The sequence below is a fragment of the Eptesicus fuscus genome, chromosome 23 (assembly GCF_027574615.1).
Source record: "Eptesicus fuscus isolate TK198812 chromosome 23, DD_ASM_mEF_20220401, whole genome shotgun sequence".
Taxonomy (NCBI): domain Eukaryota; kingdom Metazoa; phylum Chordata; class Mammalia; order Chiroptera; family Vespertilionidae; genus Eptesicus; species Eptesicus fuscus.
In genome coordinates, this window is record NC_072495.1 from 15,112,017 (window position 1) to 15,136,349 (window position 24,333).

Consider the following 24,333-nt stretch of genomic DNA (forward strand, 5'->3'; position numbering starts at 1 on the left):
CTCTCCCTTCCACTCTCTCTAAAAATCAATGGAAAAAGTATCTGCAGCAATGGTAAGATATGTACACATATAATACCTTAATAAAAAAAAAAAAAGTGCCGAAACCGGTTTGGCTCAGTGGATAGAGCGTCGGCCTGCGGACTCAAGGGTCCCAGGTTCGATTCCGGTCAAGGGCATGTACCTTGGTTGCGGGCACATCCCAGTAGGAGGTGTGCAGGAGGCAGCTGATCGATGTTTCTCTCTCATCTGATGTTTCTAACTCTCTATCTCTCTCTCCCTTCCTCTCTGTAAAAAATCAATAAAATATATTAAAAACAAAAGAAAAAAAGAAGAAGAAAAAAAGTATCTGCAGGTGAGAATTTAAAAAAAAGCAAAAAAAAAAAAAAAAAAGCTAATTTAGTCATATTTGTAAAAAGTAACCATGAGGTGAAGCTCATTTTAATACTTTAAGCCCATCTAGCCAGATACCATTCCAGTGTGTGAGCCGTGTAAACCATGTACAGGTGACCGGTGACTCTCGTGGTGCTAACTCGGAGATCCAGGGGATATTTTTTCGCTTAGATCTCCACAGTCTCACGTGGCCGGGACCACCGCCCGGGACCTGCAGGCGGCGTGTCCCTTGAGCTGTGTCCCCTCCCTCCTCTGGCCTGTCCTGAGAGTGGGACTGTGCGCCACTCTCAGGACAGGCCAGAGGAGGGAGGGGACTGGCCCCACTGCTGGGCAGCTGGGTTCAAGCCCCCCACCCCAGGAGCGCCCCGATCTTTCAGTCCTTGGGGCCAAATGTGTCGGCTGCTGATGGGAGGTCCGAGGGGAGGAAGAGCCAGGAGCCCCTGCCTAGCCGCCCCGGGGCCGGTCCCGGCCACACTGGTTTGTCCTTTATTTACCCTGGGCACGGCCCGGACCCTTTGCATCTCCGCCCTGCCACGCCGCTCGGCTTGCTCACCCAGAGAATGGAATTCGAAGCGTCTGCCCCTCCCGAGCAGAGCAGACACGAGAAAAGTATGATGATGTTCGAGTGGCTCCCTCCCTGCGGTATCTTGTGACTGGCAGCTGACAGAGTGGGTGACGCCGTGTTTCCATGCGGGAGGCTGCCGTGCTGGGCCGTTCGGGGGAGGAGCCTGTGGCCCCCGAGGGTGGGGAACAGAGAGCCTTGGGGCGCTGCGGTGGGAAGCCTGTCCTCCCCTTTCCTCCGAACGTGGGTGGCCGGAGAGACGCCCCATCTGCTCACTGTGGGCCTCGGGGCAGTTGGTCAGTTCCCCTGCCCTCTGCCGCCTGGAATGAGCCTGGGGCCCAGCAAGGCCCGCACCCTCCCGGGCACCCTGTGTCCACGTCGTGCTGGCCAGTGGAGGGGAGCGGATGCAGGCTGCGGGCTGTGACCAGCCAGGGCTGGACCTGCGACAGCCTCTTCCCCTCTCGCTCCGATAGATCCACCGGTTAATCCGGCAGATCTGTCCTGAGAGCCTCCTGTGTGCCAGGCACTGCTCCAGACCCTGGTGATGGGGGGTCTGAACTATTGGGGACGTGCTGGGAGGTGGAGGTGAGTAAGAGCCGAGTGTCCAGGGGAGAAGCCTGGCGGGCTGAGCCCATGGCAAATGCAGAGGCCTCGCCCAGTCAGGAAAAGGGTGGGGCCAGGGTGACTGGGTGAGTCGGGGGGGGGGGGTGCTGGCCAGTAGGTCATGGGCATCCTTCTAGGTCAGCTGCAAGGTTGTGGGCTTTCTTAAGTGCTGTGGAGCGCATGGAGGGTTTCGAGCAGAGGCGAAGTGACAGAGGTGGCCGGTCTGTTCTCCAGAACTGACCGTCGCACCCGTGAGCCGTGGATTAACGTGGGTGAGAACCCCCGGGGAGCTTCCTCGGCCGGACCCGGCCGCTGTGTTCATTCTGTTAAGCTCACAGCCCAGCGCGAGTCCCCTGCGGGATATCGGCGCCGGACACTAAGCGACAGGACTCGCTGTGGGTTGGCTGACACCCTCGAGGCTCGCACAAAGTGACACGATGAGGTGAAACGTGTGTGCGCAGGTGTCATCGTCCCCGTCCTGCTGTCGGTTCAGATGGTGGCCGCACCATGTCGGGGCCCGGAGACCTGGCCCCCCAGCGGAGGGTCTCGGCCCGCCCCGCGTCCGTGCAGGGACGCGACTGCATGAGCGTTGAGCGCCGTCGCCCCCAGGCCTCCTGGACGTCTGGTGTCCAGATGGAGGGCAAGCGTCGCCCTGCAAGTACAGCTGCGGGCCCGAGGGCGTGCTGGCCAGCTTCCCGCGCAGCCCGGGCTGGGGGCAGCAGGCGCACACTCCAGGGACTGGGGCGTCTGGGGAGCGATTCCGTCCGGGATGGTGTGGGAGGCAGCAGAGGTGGGGGTCCGGGCCGGGCTGGGCGCTAAGCCCGAGTTCCAGCCCCCTCCCCACCAGCTGTGGGACCCTGAGCAAGTTGCCGGCCCTTGGCACCTCAGTTGCCTATCTGCACACGGGAGGTAATAATAGTGTTTAGCTCACAGGGTTGAGATCATACTTGGAAAGCCCCCGAGCGTCTAGCAGGGCAGCTCTCAGCATCCGTAATCTCTGGAGACATTTATTTTTTATTTTTTTGGCATAGCGGTCGGGGGGGAAGTCGGGGGGGACCTACTGCCATCTAGGGGTCCAGGGCCCCATCCTGTGGTGCATAGGACGGCCCCTACAACAATGAATATCTGGCCCCCGAAGTCATGGAGAGGAGGGTGAGACCCCCTGGGGTCGCACCTCGAAAGTGCACCATACACTTCCGTTAAGCATAAGGGATGGGATCCACTTGTACTCCCCCTTCATTACTTGTATGGCCAGCATTTATGGCACGTCCGCTACATTCTAGTCACCATCACGGGCTCTGCAGGCATAAGGAACTCCCGGACCACAGAGGCCGCAGTCCCGTGGCAAGATAAAAGCATAATATAATATACCATAAAGTTATCTTCTGTGACGAGGCATCGCCTCTGTCTCGGGGATTCTGATAGACAGACTCTTGGAAAACAACAAGCATTGGAGTCCAGTGGTCGGGAGAGCGGGCCAGGCAGGAACAACAGTGATTACACGATAGGAAGTTATAGTACCTGGAAGGGCTAAAATCAGGATGTAAACAGTCTTTTGTGGGGAGAGAAACATCAGTTGCTAAGGCATGTCAGACAAGACGTCAAGGACGAGGTGTCATTGAGCCAGTGCTCAGAAGGAGGGGGGGCTATCAGGCTGCCGGGGTGAGGCGGAAGAGGCGGCTCTGGCCCTGGGGCCTCGGGCGGGGTGGCAGGTGCATCTGCAGGGCTGTGGCCTGACTTGGAAGGGCCCCGATGGCCTCTGAGGAGATTCGGATTTTCAGTTAAGGAACAGGGAGCAATAGGAGCAGGAAGGTGGTTCCACCCTAATTGTTTCCTAGGAAGACTCCACGGTCGCAGTTCCAAAGAAGGGGCTTGAGGGAGGCAGGACTTGTGGTAAAGAGATCAGTGAGGCCTTAGCCGGTTTGGCTCAGTGGATAGAGCATCAGCCTGTGGACAGAAGGGTCCTGGGTTCGATTCCAGTCAAGGGTATGTGCTCGGGTTTCGGGCTCGATACCGAATAGGGGGTGTGCAGGAGGCACCCGATCAATGATTCTCTCTCATCATTGATCTTCCTATTTCTCTCTTCTTCTCCCTTCCTCTCTGTAATAAATAAAAATCTATACTAATAAAAGCCTAGGTGGCCCTCGTGTGACGCCCTCACGTCATCACAAGATGGCCGTCCCCATATCATCACAATATGGCTGCCCCCACATCGTCACAAGATGGCCACCACAAGATGGCTGACAGGAGAGGGCAGTTGGGGGTGACCGGGCCGGCAGGGGAGGGCAGTTGGGGGCGATCATGCTGGCAGGGGAGCAGTTAGGTGTCAATCGGGCCAGCAGGGGAGTGGTTAGGGGATGATCAGGCTGGCAGGCAGAAGTGGTTAGGGCAATCAGGCAGGCAGGCGAGTGGTTAGGAGCCAGCAGTCCTGGATTGTGAGAGGGATGTCTGACTGCCGGTTTAGGCCCGATGTCAGACATTCAGGCAGTTAGACATTCCCCCAGGGGTCCCAGATTGGAGAGGGTGTAGGCTGGGCTGAGGGACACCCCTCCAGTGCATGAATTTCATGCACTGGGCCTCTAGTAAAAATAAAAAAGAGACCAGTTAGGAAGCATGTGATTGGGGGTGAGATCCAGACTCAGCCTCTGGCTTGAGAGGAGGAGAAGGAGGGCTGCACCCTGAATATTCCCGAAGCTCCAGGCAGTGCGGCCTTGACCCCGGACAGAGTCTTATAAAGCGTTCTGTCCCCCGTGCCTCCCACAATGCCAAGCATTCAGTGGGAGTTCAGCAAACATTGGCTGGAATTGGGAAACGGGGCAGAATCGATAACACTTAGTAACTGTTTAGTAGGGATGGCGTGAAGGGGAGGGAGATGTTGGAGACTGAGTTGAAAATGGGGGGGGGCAGGGCTGGGGGCAGGGTGGGGAGAGGCATGCTCAGTGTGAGGAAGTTAAGGTCATCCAGGAAGGATGTGCCATAGAAAGTTAGAAGTATTCGGATGGGGCCTGGGAGAGATTCAAGGGCTGAAAAGCAAGAGCTCGAACCACCGGGGCATGAATGGTAGCTGAAGGTCTGCAAACGTACGAACAGGTCCCGTGGAAACACACGGGGGGAGCGGAGGTTCAAGGTCAGGTGCCTGGGGTTGCCAGCGCGTGGAGAAGTGGCACCCGCACAGGCGGAGGTAGTGGAGAACCTGTGAGAATCTTCACCAGGAGGCCAGGGAGGGGCCCTGGTGCCCGTATCAGAGGCCTCAGTGTGAAAATGAGGGTGGGAGGCAGGGCTGGGGAGGGGCGAGGGGTGAGTGGGAAGTGAGGATGGAGCACAGACAAGGACGTTTGGCCATTGGAGACCGGGACACAGATGCAGGGGCAGCTTGAGGTGGAGACCGAGGCCCCGGGGGGGTGTTTGTTTTAGGAAGAGGGAGGCCTGAGGACCTTTCTGAGTCAGAGGCAGTGGAGAAGGAGGGAGAGCTGGAAGGGTCCGGGCAAGAGGGGGGTCAGTGATCGGGGGCAATGATGGGAAGGTGAGTGGGGCCGGGTGTCCAGGCACAGGGCTTAGGAGGGAGCAGGCATGGGAGTGAGTCTACTGCCCGCAGGCAGGCGGCTCCTGCCATTGATCTAGGTCTCGGAGCCTGAACTTCTTCCCCCTACGCCCCTGCCCACGGCCTTCTGAGGGACATTAAGCCAAATCCCTGGATGGGCCCCAAGGTCTGCAGGGCCTGGCATCCTGCTGTTCCCCTTTAGGGGAGCACAGTCCTGTTCCTCCGGGTACAGCGGGTGCCTGCTGAGTACGCGCTGTGTGTGAGCTGCGAGTGTCGCTGGTCGCTGCATCCGTGGGGCCCGGTTCCCCAGCCGTGCGCCCCCCGGCCTGCCCTTCTGCGAGTTCGGTGGCCGTGCTCGGCAGCCTCACTTCTGCCCGGGACACTGGTTCCTGGCAGAACACCAAGAGAGCACACAGCCTTCCCGGCCAGTCGGTTCTGCTGGCGGCTGGGCGCGCTGGGCGCCCTGGCAGCCAGAGGCCGCTGCCCCTTGGACATGAGTGGACCGGACGCCTGCTCTCCTGCCCAGGTACCGACTTGGAGTCTTCTTCTGTCCTTTCATACCGAGGGGCTCCGTCAGTAATGTGGGGAGCTGCTGGGACAAGGCTACCAGTTGTCCCGAGGTAGCAGCCAGCCCAAGACCTCCCTGCTGGAAGGTCAGGGGTGGGCGGGGGGAGGGCTGCTGAGCCACCCTCTTGGCTTGGCCCAGCGAGGGGAGGGGTGGCTCATGAAATCCCACCTGGAGTGTCTTAGAGAAGCCCCAAGACTAGCCAGTCTGCTGAGCATCAACCAGCACAGTCTGGGGACAGAGACACGAGTGCAGAACTTCCTGTTCAGAGCAGGGCTGCTGGTCTTGTTGCTCTGGACCGGTCGGTGCTGGTCACCGTGCTGGCCCAGGTCTCCTCCATCCAGGGCGGCCTGCAGGCGGCTGAGTACTTGCCTTTCCGTTACTGCGGACACACTGTGTGTAGTGTTTCCATCGTGGCTGCATGTTTGTGGCTTTTTAAGTTACCAATGCCTGGGCTCTGCCCCTAACCAATGAAATGAGAATCTTGGGCCCAGCTGGCGTGACCCAAATGGTCGAGCGTTGACCTATGAACCAGGAGGTCACGGTTTAATTCCCGGTCAGGGCACGTGCCTGGGTTGCGGGTTCCATCCCCAGCGTGGGCATGCAGGAGGCAGCCGATCAATGATTCTCTCTCTTCATTGATGTTTCTATCTCTTTCTCCTTCTCCCTGCTTCTCTGAAATCAATAAAAATTGATTTTTTATTTATATTTAAAAAATAAGCGGGAATCTTGGGGAGCGGGGCTTGGACACCTGCATTTTTTTTTTTTTTTTTTTTTTACTTCTCAGGTGGTCGGCTGCCTTGTGCAATCAGTGGTGTGAGCTACAGATAGCAAGGGGTGACTCCTGGTCACGAAAGGAAGCCTGGGAGAGGATGGGGAGATGCTAGAGCTGGAAGGATCCTGGTCTGAGCCTAGCAGAGGGCACCCACCCCCTGGGAGCCGCTTAGGATCGGGCCCACCCACACCCACTAAGTCAGAACGGGCAGGCCGAAGTTTGAGGAACCTGCTCTCGCCACCTTCCGGGCCAGCGCTTCTCAGCCTCGTCGGGATCTTAGTCAAATGCCGATTCTGATTCTGTGGGTCTGGAGGGGCCTGAGGTTATGAGTTTCTAGTCAGTTTCCTGGGGAGGCCCCCGCTGCTGGTCAGGTGTATTTTGACCTGCAAACACCTAAGACCAACTTCCCAGCTTCCCAGCCAAAGAAACGGGGGGTCAGAGCGGGAGACGCGACTCCCCCACAGGAGCCCACCAGGCTTCTCACTCACTGCAGTCCGAGGGCTGGCTCCGTGCCAGGCAGCGAGCTGGCAGCTGGCTGGGTGGGGACAGGCAGACCTGAGTCCTACCCTCACCGAGCTTGCATTCCAGTGGGCGAATCAGCCAGCAAACAAGTGAGTCACTGAACCGCTTAACCGGCCAGAAGGCAATAAAGGGGTGACGTGGGGGATGGCGGCAGTGGCTGTGGGTAGGTAGGGGAGGCGTGCACTTTCGGGAAAGCAATCGTGGAAGTTACTAGAACCACACCTTTCACTGGGGTCTTCTGGTGACAGAATACAGACCTAGAACTTGACAGGGCCACGTGCCACCCCCACTGGGGTTAGAAGATGGGTGCGGCTGACCCGACTGGGGACCCCTGACTCTGGTCGCCTCACGGCTCTCTCCTCCCTCTCAAGGCTCATTGTTCAGGGCTCAGGGCCTCTGAATGGAGCCGGGAATGCCCCCGCGGGGCAGGGCGGGGCAGATGGGACAGAATTCGGATCGTTGATTTGTGATTTGTAAGAAAACTCAGGCCGTGTCCAGACGAGGAGAAATGTTGGAGATTTTTCGCTTATTCTGGAGAGTGCAGGCACCAGTGCTCCTCACTCCTGGTCCCTCAAAACCGGCTGCTGTGGGCCCGGCCGGCGTGGCTCAGTGGCTGAGCGTCGACCTATGAACCAGGAGGCCATGGTTCGATTCCCGGTCAGGGCACATGCCCACGTTGCGGGCGTGTGGGGTGCTGATCAATGATTCTCTCTCATCATGGATGTTTCTATCTCTGTCTCCCTCTCTGAGATCAATAATAATATATTAAAAAAAAAAGCAAAAACCCAAACCAGCTGCTGTGGAACAGCCTTCCCGCGTCCTCCCCGTTACTGAGGCAGCGCAGGGAAGGGCCCTGGAGTCTGGGTGTTAGGAAGTGGCCGGGTGGTTCCTGGGATCCGGGTTGCTGGGGAACCCGGCATGGATAGAAGGAACCCGCGCCGGCCCCGGCTGCGTGCTCGGTTGGTCAGAGCGTCGTCCGGATATGCCAGGGTTGCGCTTTTGATCCTCAAGCCCGTGTAAGAATCAACCAATGAATGCATAAATAAGTGGAACCACAAATCGATGTCTCTCTCAAATCAATAAATTAAAAAAGATATCTGTAGTAATAAAAGCGTAATATGCTAATTAGACCTTTCCCAATGAAGCTGGGGCTGCGAGGGAAGCCCGGTTCCCAGGTGCCAGAGGGAAGCCGGTGCAGGCAGACAGGGGAAGGAAGGCCTACTCTTGCACGAATTTCGTGCACTGGGCCTCTAGTGTGTGTGTATATGTGTGTGTGTGCATATATATATATACATATATATATGCACACACACACATATATTTAAAACAAGAAAGAACTCAGCGCTTGGCAGCGTGCCACGCCTGCCTCTTTGTGTGGCTGTGGAAGCTGCAGGAGGTTTCCCCCCGTGACCCCGAAGCGTGGCCCCGGCCGAGTTTTGGGATTTAGGAACCTCTCTGTTAACGTGCCGGTGGCAGCTCCCCCTTCCACAGCCTGGCCTTTGCCCTTACCTGAGAGGGTCTCCCACCTCCTCTGACCCAACAGACCCTCTGCTCCCCAAACTCCACATTCAAACACCCCGTCTTCTCTGTTTCCCATGCGCCTGCGGGGTGAGGGCTCGGGCACTTGTCTGCATTTAGTCAGAGTCCAGAAGGGCTGGAGAGGCCTCGTGGGCCGGCTCGTAGCGGCGCCCTCACCCCATTGTCTGGCCTGGGCAGGCTGCTTGGTGGGAGTCATGGGAGACTGGTGATGGGGAGGCAGCCAGTGGCCAGAACCAAGAGGAGGCCTTGGGAGGTGGTGAACAGATCAAGTTCAGTTACATAAATTTTGAGTCACACCCTTTGTTCGGTTAGCTGTTAATTTCCTGTAAAAAAGTGGGTGGAGGTGCCCATTTGCCGCCCGGAGCTGGCCCTCCCAAGATCCAAATGAGGAAGAGGACAGCGAGGGGAACCCCAGGCAGTTTGGCATGGACCCTAATCCTTGAGAGTTGGACTTGGTTTCCCTTCCTGTCCCACAGGACCTCTGGAACCCCTGATGCTGTCTTCCAGGGGCTGGGGGTGTCCGGGGCGAGCAGGGCCCCCCATGGGTGGCCGCCCCGAAGCAGCTCTGTGCCAGCGGCAGGGGCGGAAGGAGGCCGGCCGTGGGCGTGTCCTCTCCAACACCTGGCAGGTGTGAGTGGCGCTGACCAGACACCTGTGACTCCTACTTCCTAGGTGGCTCGAGGCAGCCGGGATGTCAGCTCTCCCCAAGAACCCTGCTTCCCGCTGAGAAACATGATCAGCAAGTCCCGTGAGTGTTGTCCCGGAGCTCCCCACCCTGAAACGCCGGCCCCCCCAGAAGCAGCCTTGGGTAGCATCCTGGAGCCCCGAGGGTTGGGAGGGACAGACAGGGAGCTAGGGCCCCCCACCCCCTCTTCTTCTTGAAGGACATTGGAAACGCTCAGGTCCAAGCCCCGGGCTGGAAAGCAAGGGCCAGGCTCGGGGCGGCTTGTGTTGGGGGTTGCAGGTGAGAGGGTGGACTGGGACGGTACCTGCCTGTTTCTGCCTCCAGCCCCTCTGTGCCTGTGCCCCGCAGGCTGGAAGCTCCTGGCGATGCTGGCGCTGGTCCTGGTCATCATGGTGCTCTACTCCATCTCCCGGGAAGACAGGTACATTGAGCTGTGAGTCCAACTTCCCTGGCCTTCCGCCGGTTCATCTCAGGAGCGGGACTCGGGACGGAGCGTCTCCTAGGGAGGGGACAGAGTGGGCAGGAGGGCTCAGAGCCTGAGTGTGACCTCTCCTTTTAACCCAGCATGAAATTCTCCCGGGAGGGTGGCATTCTTAGGGGGTGGGTTGGGGGGGGGGTCGGGTCTGGGGTGACTCCCCCAGGCCCTTGGCCAGGGTGTCAGGACAAGGAAGAGCTGCATCCTCAATGGTTTGTTTTCAAAGTGGAACGTGGGCCGAGATGGTCCCACCCTGTCAGCCGCTGTCCAGGGCCTGGGACCGTGGGCCGTGGGAGATGGTGGAGGCTGGGCCCCTGGTCTGACCGGAGCGCCTGCCTCTTCTCCTTTCCATCCCCAGTTTTTATTTTCCAATCCCTGAGAAGGAGGAGCCGTGCCTGCAGGGTGAGGCAGAGAGGAAGGTCTCTAAGCTCTTTGGCAAGTGAGTACTTGAGGCTGCGGTGGGTGGGGCAGGGCCTGGGGTGTGGTGGAATTGAGTGTCTCCGAGTGGGGAGTCCTCACTGCTAGCCGGACAGAGGGACTGTGTTGGTGGACACGGGTTATGTGACATCCGTGAAGGACAGACAGCCGCCCTTGGACATGCATGTAGACTTTCAGCCAGGGGCCTGACCCCGATTCTGGCGTCAATATTAATCCTTTCCGCATTCCCGCCCTGTGCTCATCTTTGTGCAGCTACTCTCGGGATCAGCCCATCTTCCTGCGGCTAAAGGATTATTTCTGGGTGAAGACACCCTCTGCCTACGAGCTGCCCTACGGGACCAAGGGGAGTGGTAAGTTCTGCCTGGTTTTGTGGAAACAGTGGGCTTGCCTCGACCACACTCTTCTTTAAAAGAAAAAAAAAATATATATGTATATATCTCCTATCTAATAAAAGAGTAACATGCAAATTGACCGTCACTCCAACACACAAGATGGCCACCCCCATGTGGACACAAAATGGCTGCCACAAGATGGCCGGCAGGGGAGGGCAGTTGTGGGTGATCAGGCCAGCAGAGAGGGCAGTTGGGAGGGACCAGGCCTGCAAGGGAGGGCAGTTAGGGGTGACTGGGCTGGCAGAGGAGGGCAGTTGGGGGCAACCAGACCTGCAGGAGAGGACAGTTGCGGGGGGGACCCAGGCCTGCAGGGGAGGGCAGTTGTGGGGGACTAGCCCTGCAGGGGAGGGAAGTTAGGGGCGACCAGGCTGGCAGGGGAGGATAGTTAGGGGTGACCAGGCCAGCAGGGAGGGCAGTTAGGGGCAATCGGGCCAGCAGGGGAGCAGTTAGGTGTCAATCAGGCTGGCAGGGGAGTTGTTAGGGGGTGATCAGGCTGGCAGGCAAAAGCGTTTAGGGGTAATCAGGAAGGCAGGCAGGCAAGTGGTTGGGAGCCAGCAGTCCTGGATTGTGAGAGGGATCCCAGATTGGAGAGCGTGCAGGCTGGGCTGAGGGACACCCCCCCTCCCATGCACAAATTTCGTGCACTGGGCCTCTAGTGCGTGTGTGTGTGTGTACACACACACACACACACACACACACACACATAGGCTGGAGGCCCAGCATGCGAAATCTTGCAGCTCCGCCCTCCCGTGTGCACCTCACCACGCTCGCAGCCCTGCCCACCCACCAGCCACCCTGCCCGCCTGCTGGCCGCTAGCCTTGCTGCGATCAGAGCCTGTGGGCCGCGGGGGAGGGACCGAGAGGTGCTCCATGCACTTCATGGTGACCGGTCATTTGGTCGTTTTGGTCGTGAGGCCTCTGGCCTTTTATTATGATGATACATACACATACATATATATATTTTTTATTGATTTTAGAGAGGAAGGGAGAGGAAGAGAGAGAGAGAGAAACATCAGTGATGAGAGAGAATCATTGATTGCCTGCCTCCTGCACGCCCCCCACTGGGGATGGAGCCTGCAACCCGGGCATGTGCCCTGACTGGAAATCGAACCCGTGACCTCCTGGTTCATAGGTCAACGCTCAACCACTGAGCCACACTGGCCGGGTGGCCACACTCTTCTTAGTGTTCGCCACCCACAGTCCCAGGGTCGGGGGCAGAGCAGGCAGGTGAAGCTCTGAGGGGTGAAGCGGGGAGAACGCAGCCTTCGTGAGGCGGGCTCCTGTCCTCAGCCCCTTCCATCGGTTCCTTTTGCAGAAGACCTGCTTCTCCGGGTCCTAGCCATCACCAGCTACTCCATTCCGGAGAGCCTCCAGAGGTAAGGGGACTGCCCTCTTACTCGGGTCTGAGTGCCTCTCTTCCCCTTCACCCCCGCCCCCCCAATATGAAACAGCCAGGCCCAGCACCTCCCATTGAGCCTTCCTGCCTCTGGTCCCCGGTGGCCAATTTGACCCGTCTTCCTAGCCTGCCCGTCTCCAGGGAGGCAGTACCTCGGTCCCCACAGCAACCGAACCTGGGCACCTGGAGCAGGCCGAGGCTGTTGCCATGGCAACAGGCAGGCCTTGGGCAGCAGGCGCGGGGGCCTCTGGAATGGGGTTTCTCGTTGGTACTCCTCAGTCGTCTTCGCGTCTCTCCTCCTCCCTTTTCCATCCTCTGCTCAGTTTCTTCTCTGGTGACAGAACCCGGGGCTCAGAGTCAGCAGGGCCACAGGCAGGGCGCCGTGCAGATGGCTGGTCCACGGGGCCCGGGGCCGAGGGGGCCTGGGGAAGGGTTCCGGGCCAGGCCGGGCCGACCCAGGGCGGGAACGGCGCCTGCTTCTGTGTCTGAGCCCCCTCTTCCCATGGCAGCCTCCAGTGCTGCCGCTGCGTGGTGGTGGGCAACGGGCACCGGCTGCGCAACAGCTCGCTGGGAGAGGTCATCAACAAGTACGACGTGGTCATCAGGTCCGTACGTCCTCTCCGCCTTCTTGTGTTTGGGGGCGGCTGTGGACAGGCCGCGCGCGGGGCCCTGGGTGATGGCGTCCTCCTCCCACCCCCCCCCCCCAGGTTAAACAACGCCCCCGTGGCTGGCTACGAGGGCGACGTGGGCTCCAAGACCACCATGCGTCTCTTCTACCCCGAATCCGCCCACTTCAACCCCAAGGTGGAGAACAACCCCGACACGCTCCTCGTCCTGGTAGCGTTCAAGGCCATGGACTTCCACTGGATTGAGACCATCCTGAGTGACAAGAAGCGGGTAGGTGGGGAGGCCCCGGGGTGGGGACACTGAGCCGGGCCCTCCCGTGGTTGCGGCGTCTGCTCTGCGGTCCTGGAGCTGGGGAGGGAGGCGGGAACGCGGTCTCCGCAGCTTCTGACGGCCCTCTGGGCAGCCAGGGCCCACGTGCCCATTGGAGCCAGGTGGCAGCCAAGGACACCCCGGGCTCGAGGCTGCAGGCGCGGGTCAGGAGTCATCTCCAGGCAGGGGGCAGGTTAGGACCATCGAGATCTGGCCCTTCCAGGAGAAACTTCCAGAAACTCCACTGTGTCCCTTTGCCACCCAGTCACACACCCAGCTGTCCAGCCTAGCATTTTTTGCCAAGTGTTTACACAACCCCAAACTCGAACCCATCCACCTTGGGGAGATCCTTGGAAGCGGGAACGGCTGGACCTCGTACTCGACACACAGTGTCCCCTGGCCTCCGCTGGGGGGCGTCCCCCTCTCTCCCTGCTCTGCTGGTCTCCCTTCCTGTCTGGGGTTCAGGCCGTCACCTCCTTCTCCTCACCCTGGGGGTCTCTCCATCACGTGGACCCCACCCCCTGGCTGAGGGCCACCGGGCTGGACTTGCAAACAGGCCTTCGCCCGCCCCCATCTCTTCCTTCCGACCTCATCCCGCCCCCCGCCCCCTAGGTGCGGAAGGGCTTCTGGAAACAGCCTCCCCTCATCTGGGACGTGAACCCCAAACAGATTCGGATTCTCAACCCCTTCTTCATGGAGATCGCAGCCGAAAAACTGCTGAGCCTGCCCATGCAGCAGCCACACAAGATTAAGCAGGTGAGGATGCGACTGGGCACCCCGGGGGGGCGGGGAGGGGTTGGGGACACGGCTGGGAGGGAGAGGGGAGCGTATTAACAGAGATCACGACTCCCATCGGAATAGCACCCAGCCTTGGGGCGCCCACCGGTAGTCGGGTTTTTGTTAGCTCGCTGCAGCCAGGGGGGCGCGCAAGCGTGAGAACCGTGGGGCGTCTCCAAGGTGGAGAGGTGTGGGAGGGTATTTATAGGCCCGGGGGCTGGAGTTGGAGGGTGGTTTTGGCAGGCACTGGCCAAAATCTGTAGACTGGTGCGTTGCTGGGACGGCCGTTATCTTCTCTTTAGAGCAGGTCAAGCCCGTGCCGTTACATCGTCTTATCTGTGACCTCACACTTAGGTCTGAGTGAGTTCAGGATTGGAGCTCACAGTTCGCCTTGCATGTCCTAGTCAAGCTTTGCAGGCATGATGCAGTTTTGCGAGGGCTGGTTTGCAAGGGCCGGTTGTAGCTCTCGGGGTCCTTAGCGGTCTTCGGCTTTTTAGCTTGTAGCTCCCCGAGTCTGACGCACGTGTCTTCTGAGCCCCCGAGAGGCTGCGTGGGCACGGGGACAGAGGTAACCGGCAGACACAGACGGGACTCGCTGTGCCACTTACTGGGTGGCCTCGGGCAAGGCAACCCCTCGGAGCCCCTGTTTTCTTATCTGTACGGTGGGGGTAAAATCAGTACCGACCTTCGAAGGCCACTGCAGGATTTAAAGAGATCATCTTGTCGCAGGCCCAGCATGGAGTTGGGTACACGGTGGATGCTCCATAAGTATTTGCCACCTTTTGAATGAATGGCTTGATTCTTGACTGAGTAGCTACCGTGATTCAGCTTCAAAAGTGCCGGGCCCCAAGTCCGGATGTGGGGCGTAAGACATCCTCCTTGACTGAGGACACTCGGGCCAGCAGAGTACACATAGGTAGCAACAGGAGGATCCAATGCCCTAGCCCAGTGGTCGGCAAACTCATTAGTCAACAGAGCCAAATATCAACAGGACAACGATTGAAATTTCTTTCGAGAGCCAAATTTTTTAAACTTAAACTTCTTCTAACGCCACTTCTCCAACGTAGACTCGCCCAGGCCGTGGTATTTTGTGGAAGAGCCACACTCAAGGTGCCAAAGAGCCGCACGTGGCTCACGAGCCGCAGTTTGCCGACCACTGCCCTAGCCGAGTTGTTCCAAGTGCTGCGGGACCTCGGAGAAGGGGCAGGCCCCCCGGAGGAGGTGATGCTGGGTTGGCCCTTGAGGGCCCGTCAGGCAGGGAACTGGGGAGAGGTAGGCTGTTTGACAGTCACAAACACGCCCTGGCACTGGGTTCTATTGCAAGTAGAGCGGAGAGGTTTTATGCCCCTTAGGGGGCACGAGGCGGCAGTGCAGGCAAGAGAAAGGAAGGACCCAAACCAGCTCCTGTCGGGTGTAGGAAGAGACACGGAAGGGAAGGTCTCGATGGGTGTTCGTTTCCTGTCACTGCCTAACAAACGACCACCGTTTAGCGGCTTAAAATAGCACCACGTATCCGGAGGTCAGAAGTCCAGCTCAGGGTGGCTGGGTCCTCTGCCTCGGGTAGGTATGCAGGTTCCCTCCACCCCGACATCGGAGAGTAGCGAGTTACCATTGATGTCTATGTCTTTATTTCTCTCATGAAAATCAGAATACTTAACGAGGCCCAGTTTTACGGGAAGCTTAACACCCTGACGAGCTCTCTTAGGCCGCGCTGATGCCTGAGGCCACAGCGTGCTCCCGATGCACGGAGTGTAGACGGAGCCCAGATGTTCAGAGGCGGTTCAAAAGCTCTGGCAGCTGGACGCTGGGTGTGGTTCTGGGGAAAGGAGCTTGGCGGGGCCACTCGCTGCAAAACAAATGCTGAAGGCTGGGCTTGCCGTTGTCCGTTTTTCATGAAAGCGAGCATCCGCTTCGGATGTCTCTTGGTTAGCGACCCCGGGGACGGTGGCGGGTCTTTTGTAAAAGGGACGCGGGATAACACGGACTTTTGGGGAGCGGGGAATATCTGTACAAGCCTGGAATCAAGTTGGCAGCTGGACTGAGTTCCTGTCTGGAGGCTGGAGGGTGAGGGAGGGGGGGTTCACGTCCAAGCTCTTTTTTTTTTTTTTAAGTATATTTTTATTGATTTCAGAGAGGAAGGGAGAGGGAGAGAGGGATAGAAACATGGATGATGAGAGAGAATCACTGATCAGCTGCCTCCTGTACACCCACACTGGGGATGGAGTCCACAACCTGAGCACCTAGCCTTGACCAGGAATCAAACCCCGATCTCCTGGTTCATAGGTCGATGCGAAACCACTGAGCCACACCAGCCAGGCCCAAGCTCATTCGCGTGGGAAGAATTCAGTTCCTGTAGTTGCAGGACCAGCGTCCCATTCTCCTGCTGGCTCTCACCCAGGGCAGCGGGGAGCACCCTCAGCTCTTGGAGGCTGCCCGTATTCCTTGCCATGCGCCCCCCCTCCATCTTCAGACCACCCCCAGCATGATAATTCTTCTTGTGCTTCCCATCTCTGACTCCCTCCCCTGCTCAGCTCTAGACCCGGATGTACAAGCTCATGAAATTCGGTCAAGCCCACCAGGGTTATCGCTCTAACGGTCAACTGGGCCATCTAAAGCCGTAAACCATAACGCCATAGATCTCATCGTAGCCATAGTTTCCACACACACACCCACGGGCGAGGGTCCCTGGGAGGGGTCTTCCAATTCTCCTGCGACACCATGCACTTCACAGGGGAAGTGCAGAGATCTGTGACAGTTCTAGGTTCCCAGCTTGGACAACTGGGGGGGCAGGCACATGTGTGACTAATATAGGGGGTACAGCGGGGAGGGAGCTGGGTGCGTTTCAGGAGCCCCGTCCAGGCAGAGCTGGCCAGAAGGCTTATGGGGATGTGGTTCGGCCAAGTTCTGACCGGGAGGAGATAACAATGGTGGTGAAAGCGCCAGGGGGAACGGAAGGCCCAGGCAGGAAGTGGCAGATGAAATGACAGCGGAGCCCAGAAAGACGCTGGGAACCCCCGCGGCACGAGGCCTGGCCAGCTGAAGTGGTCTGGAGGCAGAGCTGGGGAGGGAGATTGGTGAGGTTGGCACACAGGCTGTCCCTCTCTGTGGAAGAATTGGGGATGGAGAACGGGAGGTCGTTAGAGCAGCCCCTACGGTGGACGGGAAAGTCTTGCATCCCCATTTCACAGAGGGGGTGAGCCCTCCTCATAAGGGCGCCCGGCCCGTGAACATGGGACCCCAGGTCTCCCGAAAGAGGTGAGGCCCTCCGAGGCTCAGAGCAGAACCTTCCTTTCCACTCCTTCAGGACTTGTAAGCCTCAGTTTCCCCATCTGTGCTATGCAGTATGGTAGCTATGAGCCACCTATGGCCATTTCGGTTTCAGTTAAATGAAATGAAGAATTCAGCCCTGGCCGGTTTGGCTCAGTGGATAGAGCGTTGGCCTGCGGACTGAAGGGTCCCGGGTTCGATTCCAGTCAGGGCACATGCCCGAGTTGTGGGCTCGGTCTCCAGGGTGGGGTGTGCAGGAGGCAGCCAATCAATGACTCTCTCTCATCATGGACGTTTCTATCTCTCTCTCCCTCTCCCTTCCTCTCTGAAATCAATAAAAATATATTGGAAAAAAAAAGAGATTAGCCTATATTATATATATATATATATAAAGAAATGAACAATTCAGTCCCTCGGCTCCATGAGCCCTGTTCACTCGCTCACGTGCCAGCTGTGCTGGTGGCACAGTTCTGTTGCAGAGGCCGCCCTAAAGGTGCCCAAAGGAGCGTGCCCCTCTAATACCCTCCCCCCTCCCCCGTGCTCCCCAGAAGCCCACCACAGGCCTGCTGGCCATCACCCTGGCCCTCCACCTCTGCGACGTGGTGCACATCGCCGGCTTTGGCTACCCGGACGCCCACAACAGGAAGCAGACCATTCACTACTACGAGCAGATTACGCTCAAGTCCATGGCGGTAAGTGGCCCCCGCCTGCAAGCTGGGAGGGGCAGAGCAGCCGGGGACCCTGGGTGAGTGACAGGTGCCAGGGGCCCAGAGGTGGCTCCCGGTGGTGAGGTCACTCAGAGTCAGAACCCGCACTGGACTCCCAGGCCAGTGTCCCCTGGATTCGGCCACCAGATTGTCTTGCTTCTCAGAGGCAGCCTGGGGAAGGGGCTGTGGGGGGGGGGGAGGGCGGCTGTGGGAGGGCCAGGGACATCCCCAGCATCCCTCAGCTTGCTTCCTCGGCTGCCTCCACAGGGGTCAGGCCACAACGTCTCCCAGGAGGCCCTGGCCATCAAACGGATGCTGGAAATCGGAGCCGTCAAGAACCTCACTTACTTCTGACTTGGGCAGGAGCTGTACCCATCGGTCTGCCCACTCTGCTGCCTGAGCGACCCCCAGCCATAGCCGTGGGGGGTGCCTGTGCTAGCATGGCCGGCTTGGACTCCCCCTCGCCTGTGAGTGTGTGTGTGCGGGGGTCCCGGGACTGGCCGGGCCCAAGAGGAGGCCATGCCCGGCTGCTCTGTGGAGGCCAGCTCGCCAGGATGGAGGCCCGGGGCGGAGGGAGCCCAGCGGAGGCGGGGGGCTCGTTGCTGGGACGCCTCCTGCCTGTCCGCGCCGGGAGGTTATTTAATGGGCTATTTAATTAACGGGAAGGAAGTGCTGTGGGCTGGTCCCGTGGCATCCAGAAAAGGGGGCATATACAGTGTTCGGACCACTTTTTATAAAAACACAAACGTGATGGGCCCACGGAGGCCTAGACCCAGAGCAGGCCTCCCCGGAGGGGGGTTGTCTGGAGCGGGTGGGGTTCCTCCCGAGAGGGGCTGCTCCCCCCAGCGGGCCTGGGGAGAGCCGAGGTGGGGTGTTCCCTGGAGAAGGAACCTCATCTAGAAAAGAGGTACCAAACAGATTAAACTATTTTTCCTAAAACAAAGCCGTTGTGATACCCGGTGTCCTTTCAGATTTGGGGGGTGGGGGGGGGGGTGCGTGGGTGGGTGGTGGGCCGCGGCGATGGGTCGCTCTCCGGCAGTGGGCAGGCTCGTTAAAGACCCGTGGGACCCAGAGCAGGCCACGGTGCCTCAGGAAATTCACTCGGGAGGCCAGTGCTTGGTGCCGAGGCATACATTGTCACATTGGCGTAGGAGGCGAGCAGGTGGTGCCCAGAGCAGCCCTACCTGCCAGACACCCCGCTGGCATCCTGCATCCTGGTTTACTTCCTAGAGGCGGGGAGGGGCAGGAGGATGCCCGATAGGAGGGGCAGGACCCTCTCCCACCTTCCTTCCTTCCTTTCTCTCGCCAGCTTGTACTTTCAAAAATCCCGTGCAGGGCGATGTCTGAGGACAGGGGTGGAGTCAGCAGAGGAAGCCAAGTTTTCCTTCTCAGATTAACTGGGAATCACACAACGGAAGGTCCTGCCAAGATCGGGATGGGCAGGGCCCGGGTAGCAGCTAAGGGATTTGGCGAGGCCTGCCAGCCAGTTGCCAGGCCAGGGGGGTGAAATGCACCCCCCCCCACCCCCCGGGTCTCTAGAATCATGATAGTCCTGCCATTTGCCCGTCTCTCCCCTCCATGTTCTCCATCTTTCCAAGCCCTGCGGAGCTGCCAGCGGGGCTTCCTGCCACCCCACAGCTGTTTCTTTACATCTGGAGCCAGGAGGGAGAGCTCGGACCCTCCCCTTCTCCCCCCCCCCCCTCCCAGGGAATGGGGCTCACAGCTGTGTGCCTGGCTTTCTCGGAAGGAGTTGCAGCCTTGAGGTTTTGAGGCTGGGCTGGGACAGGACAGAGAGAAAAGGGCAGAGATCGGGAGGATCAGAGGAAAGGGACACTTCTTGACAGGGTTGGCGTGGCCTCGGGAACACCCACAGAGCGGTCCCGAGGACCCTGCAGGGGATGGATCCTGGCAGAAATACTTGCTAGCTGCTCTCCCTCCAGGGGAGAGGGGGGGGGGGGGAGTTCTGAAAGCAAATAGGGCCCCACACGGGCTTTTGCTGGGGGTGTGGAGTGTGGGGGTGTGGAGGGGTGTCCTCTTGCTGAAGGGTGTGAGCACGGGCACAGGGATCTCAGCTCTTCTCCCCGATGCCTCCCCAGCTGCTTCTCGTGAGGGGATGCAAGGGAGTATCGATTTCCCCATCCAGGGCCATTGAGAGTGTCTGTCAGCACACAGGATCCAGCTGTCCTGGACTGGGGTCACTGCCCCTTACTGAACACGCCTAAACTGGAGCCAGAATCCAATACACAAGGATGGGTCAGGCCCCCCAGATGCAACATGTGCGGGTGCGCACGCGCACACACACACACACACACACACATGCCTGTAGACACGGGAGCATTTTACATTCTTGTTGGGTTATGCCTGTGATGGCGTACACATTCCTTCATGACTGCATACAGACGAGAGTGTGTACGGGGATGGGGTACATACACCCAAACCGTCCACCGTTCCCTTGGGGTGTGGGCTCAGCTTTCTCCGGGGTGCAGGCTGAGGCAGCACGGGCCACGAGTCAGGGCTGAGCGCGGAGCTCTGATGTGGCGTGGTTGGGTGGGGTTCCTTGGTCCTGAGAAAGGGACTTGCACCCTGCAGTTAGCCCAGCAGTGTGAGCGATCTGCCTGCCAGCCTGCCTGGGACTGATTAAACCGAGTGGGCAGGAAGGCAACAGGAGGGGCAGGCAGCGGAGCGCAAGCCCCCAGGCTGGGTTCTACACCAGCGCTCCACGTCATTATGTAGGATCCACCATTTCTCCGCGCCCAGGCTCCCAATTCCTACGTTTCTTGGAATCAGAGGGTGTGTCCAGCCAAGGAGCACCGCTTGCAGCAGTACTATCTGGAGGCGATTTAAGAACGCAGGTTTTTGGGGCTTACCCAGGGCGCTGGGGCGCAGGAATCTGGAATTTTAATGAGCACTCAGAACCACTGCTCTAGCAGTCTAGACTCCGGGATGACCTCACGCGTCTCTCAAGTTCACCGTCTGCGAGCAAAGCCCATCCTAATCCCCCGCATCCTGGAGAGGCATTAACCAGGCGCACGCGCAGGAGGAGCAGCCGGCACAGCGGGCCCCGCCCTCCGGCGCGGAGGGGCGCGGTGGGGCGCGGAGGGGCGGCACGGTACGCATGCGCTGTCTGGTGGGCGCGGGCCGGCTTGGTGGCCGTGGGAATCTGGCAGCGATGGTCGCTGCTGAGCGAGGCCTCTGGGGCTCGGCCAGGGCACGCCTCATCCGAGGTGGAGCCTGCCCGGCAGCGTGTCCTGTGGGGAACCCCCCCCCCCCCCGGGGGCCTGGGGACCAGACCTGGACGCGGGGAAGTGACAGAGACCTGCCCGTCCAGTGTAGACCCTACAAGCCCTGCCCTGCACAGAGGCCTGGGAAGGGAAGGGACCCCCAGCTCAGCCAGAGCTCGGCAAGGAGTTGGGCTTTGACCCAGCCCACGAACACATGGAAAGACTTTGTGTTCACATCAAATGGTGCGCCTTCCCTTTGGACACTTCGGGTTTTTATTTTCCCTTTTCTAAGGACATAAGTACGCCCCCGCAGGCCGACTAGTCTACGAAAAGTGTGAGCTTGGAGCAGGTCTGTGAGGCGGGAAAAGGTGGGATGCCCGCAACCACTGCAGACAGTGGGGTGCCACGTGGGTTCGACTCCCACCTTCCTGTCATCAGCCCAGCCGGTGACTGCGCATGCGTGAGGTCTCAAGGATTGAATGGGCACACTGCCAGGCGTCCTCAAACTACGGCCCGCGGGCCACATGAGGGTGTTTTTGCCGTTTTGTTTTTTTTACTTCAAAATAAGATATGTGCAGTGTGCATAGGAATTTGTTCATAGCTTTTTTTTTTTTTAACTAGAGTCCGGCCCTCCAACGGTCTGAGGGACAGTGAACTGGCCCCCTGTTTAAAAAGTTTGAGGACCCCTGGTAGACTGTAAAGTATGATATCAATATTAGATTGGAAAGCTGCCTTGCATCATGGGAAAAACCAGAAAGGGAACGAATCAGGTGAGGGACAGCTGGAGGGTCAACTAGTTGCCCGGTACAGAGTAACCTTTCCTGCTGACCGAAAAGCCTTTGTCACCCACAAGCAAAGGAAGGGTACGACACCAGCGAAATGACTCAAATGCAGGCTTTGCATAACCAAACAATGAGCAGCGAGGTCAAACCGCTCTCTGGGAGTGATTTTCATGTTGAAGGCAGGTGCCTTTCTTCGGGGTTTGGGGAGACGTTATCCATTTCGATGGCACGCGGCACACGTACCACACACGGTAGGTTCCTAAACGGAGGGTGAGGAGACCACGTCAGTCGGTTGGATTGTCTAAACCTTCTGATCTTTTCTGGTGCCTTAATCACAGCTTCAGAAAGCTCTGTGTTAGCTTTGAGCATCCCCATGGTTCCGTACCAGACATGGTTCCAGGGAAATTCTTCCAACTTAGAAGTTTAAGGAAGGGAGTGTGTGTGTGTGTGTGTGTGTGTGTGTGTGTGTGTGTTTACAGCCTGTTTGCCATTCCAGTTCTTTCTCAACAAGTTTACCTCTCTGGTTAGAGGTCTTGGGATTTTCCACCGATGAAATGAGGCGGGAAGGTGAACCTCAAGTCTCAGGTGTCAAATATAGGGGGAGCCCAAATGTATCGGAAGGCTCCGCTCCTTCACGTAAGGGGGTACACAGGACTGGAATCGGGTGGGAGAGATCACAGTCCTGTCTGTAAGGGTGAGCACAGAGGATCTGACAGAAGTTTCTAGGGAAAAAACGAACGTTGGAAGGCAGATTCCAGGTTCCTGGGGAAAACTTAACATTTTCAAGGGCACCCACCCCTCAACAGAGGCACGGCTTCCTCTCAGGAATCTTGCAAGACTGGGAAGGTGGAGTTGGGTGGAGGGAATGAGAGAAGGCTCAGATGTTGAAATCACACTAGGGGATTGAAGTTGGAATCACTGAACTAAGCTATTCCAGAACCGTCTATTATTCTGAGGCTCCTTCAAACACTGTTTACATAATCACCCACTTTAACGCTTAAAGAGTATCTTCTCCTGCTTGAAAATGGGTTTCTGTCCCGAGGGGAAGAAATCACAAGCGTGGAAATTAGTGGGGAGACTCTCTCTACGGAGGGTGAGGAGACAGTCTCAGTCGGTGAGATGTCTAAACCCTCTGACCTTTTTGGGTGTCTCAGCCCTAACTTCAGAAAGCGATCTGTTCGTTCTCTTTCTCTGTGGCCTGTGCCCCGCTGGTGGCGCCTGCCTGGCAGGAGAGCGAGAGAAACTTCCGGTGAGAAGCCGAATGGGGATTCGTATCTAAAAGCTCTTCTATGGAAGCCCTGAATCCTTATGCACCTCACTTTGTGCCTGCTGCCTTCTTTCCTCAGCATTTCTCCCCAGTTCATTACTGTCACAAATGTACCCGTATTTTCCGGCGTATAAGACGACTGGGCGTATAAGACGACCCCCAACTTTTCCAGTTAAAATATAGTTTGGGATATACCCGCCCTATAGATGACACCCGGCGTATAAGACGACCCCCGACTTTTGAGAAGATTTTCCTGGGTTAAAAAGTCGTCTTATACGCCGGAAAATACGGTATTTTCTAGTCCGTGGGCATCAAGACTCAGGGCCCTTTTCATTTTCTTACAAGGCAGGAAAAGGCAGCATCTTTAACGTAATCCACCTGAACTTGACTTTGGGGTGACCTGGACCTGACTTTGGGGTGACCTTCGGGGGGAGACTCCCTGTATTCAGGTCCTATCCCAAGCAGCACTTCTCCTCTGGCACCACTAGGAGCGGATGTCACAGGAGCTTCACTTACGAAGACCCCAGTCCTCCCAAGTCCTGTTTCCTGAGACGTCGCCTACATCGTCTTTGAATCCAGAACTTCAGATTCACCACAAGAAAGACAGCTATAAAGGGCACCCTTGAGTGCTCTCATGGCAATCCGAGACATTTCCCAGGGCCTCGGGGTGAAGACGCAGCCGAAGGAGCTAGATGCCTTTGCATGGCTGACCTCCCCGGTCTGTGGGCTCCGGGAGCATGGGTGGCCCAGGGGTGGAGGAGGCCCCAGCCCTGTGGGGAGGCTCAGCAGACTGTTCCAGAGGGGAGAGCTGGGAACATGGAGTGGCAGGCGGCTATCGGCACCAGGGATGTAGACCACAGTCAATGTGAACCGTGTGTGTTCACCAAAGGCCTTTTAAAGACGAGGGCTAAGCCCGGCTGGCATGGCTCAGTGGTTGGTTGAGCGTTAACCTATGAACCCGGAGGTCACGGTTCGATTCCTGGTCAGGGCACATGCCCAGGTTGAGGGCTCGGCCCCTAATGGGGGTTGGGAGGGGGAGTGCAGAAGGCAGCCAATCAATGATTCTCTCTCATCATTGATGTTCCTCTCTCTCTCTCTCTCTCTCTATCTCTCTCTCCCTCCCTTTCACTTCCTCTCGGCTAGGGCAGGAGTAAAACTTCAGGATCCGTGGTAACGAAAGATTTCCGTGAATGTCAGAGACCAGCCCTTAGAGGGGCGGGGAGAGGGAACCAGGAGGAACAGCAGTCAGGGGAAGAATGGAGGATCCTCTCCTACATCAACAATGGATTCACCGGGGAAAACAAGTCCTCATTTTTAGGAAGAAGGGTAGCTTGGAATTTCCTCGGTTTTTCTCAGCTGATGGCCTAGTTAGGAAGACCGAAGCGGAGGGAGTCAGGGAAAAGGCCTTGGGAGCCTTACTGGACGTGAGAAGCAAAGGTCAGGCTGAGAGGTCTCTATCAGCGATCGATCTCGCCAAGGTTGCTGGGAGTTTT

General features: G+C 58.1%; 1 protein-coding gene across 5 annotated transcripts in view; it reads left to right on the top strand.

Moving 5' to 3' along the window:
• ST3GAL4 (ST3 beta-galactoside alpha-2,3-sialyltransferase 4) overlaps positions 1-18,513 on the top strand; it is a 42,111-nt gene extending 23,598 nt beyond the window's left edge. For 2 of the 5 annotated variants that reach the window (XM_054712738.1, XM_054712734.1), the window contains exons 2-11: positions 9,170-9,245; positions 9,507-9,615; positions 10,016-10,096; positions 10,348-10,445; positions 11,803-11,863; positions 12,393-12,488; positions 12,591-12,780; positions 13,432-13,575; positions 17,412-17,555; positions 17,838-18,513. In XM_054712738.1, the coding sequence (XP_054568713.1) occupies positions 9,230-9,245; positions 9,507-9,615; positions 10,016-10,096; positions 10,348-10,445; positions 11,803-11,863; positions 12,393-12,488; positions 12,591-12,780; positions 13,432-13,575; positions 17,412-17,555; positions 17,838-17,924 (1,026 nt within the window). In that variant the 5' untranslated portion in view covers positions 9,170-9,229 and the 3' untranslated portion in view covers positions 17,925-18,513. The remainder of the gene's footprint in view (positions 1-9,169; positions 9,246-9,506; positions 9,616-10,015; positions 10,097-10,347; positions 10,446-11,802; positions 11,864-12,392; positions 12,489-12,590; positions 12,781-13,431; positions 13,576-17,411; positions 17,556-17,837) is intronic. The other 3 variants (XM_054712735.1, XM_054712736.1, XM_054712737.1) reach the window with 3 other exon arrangements.
• The last annotated feature ends 5,820 nt before the right edge of the window (positions 18,514-24,333 follow it).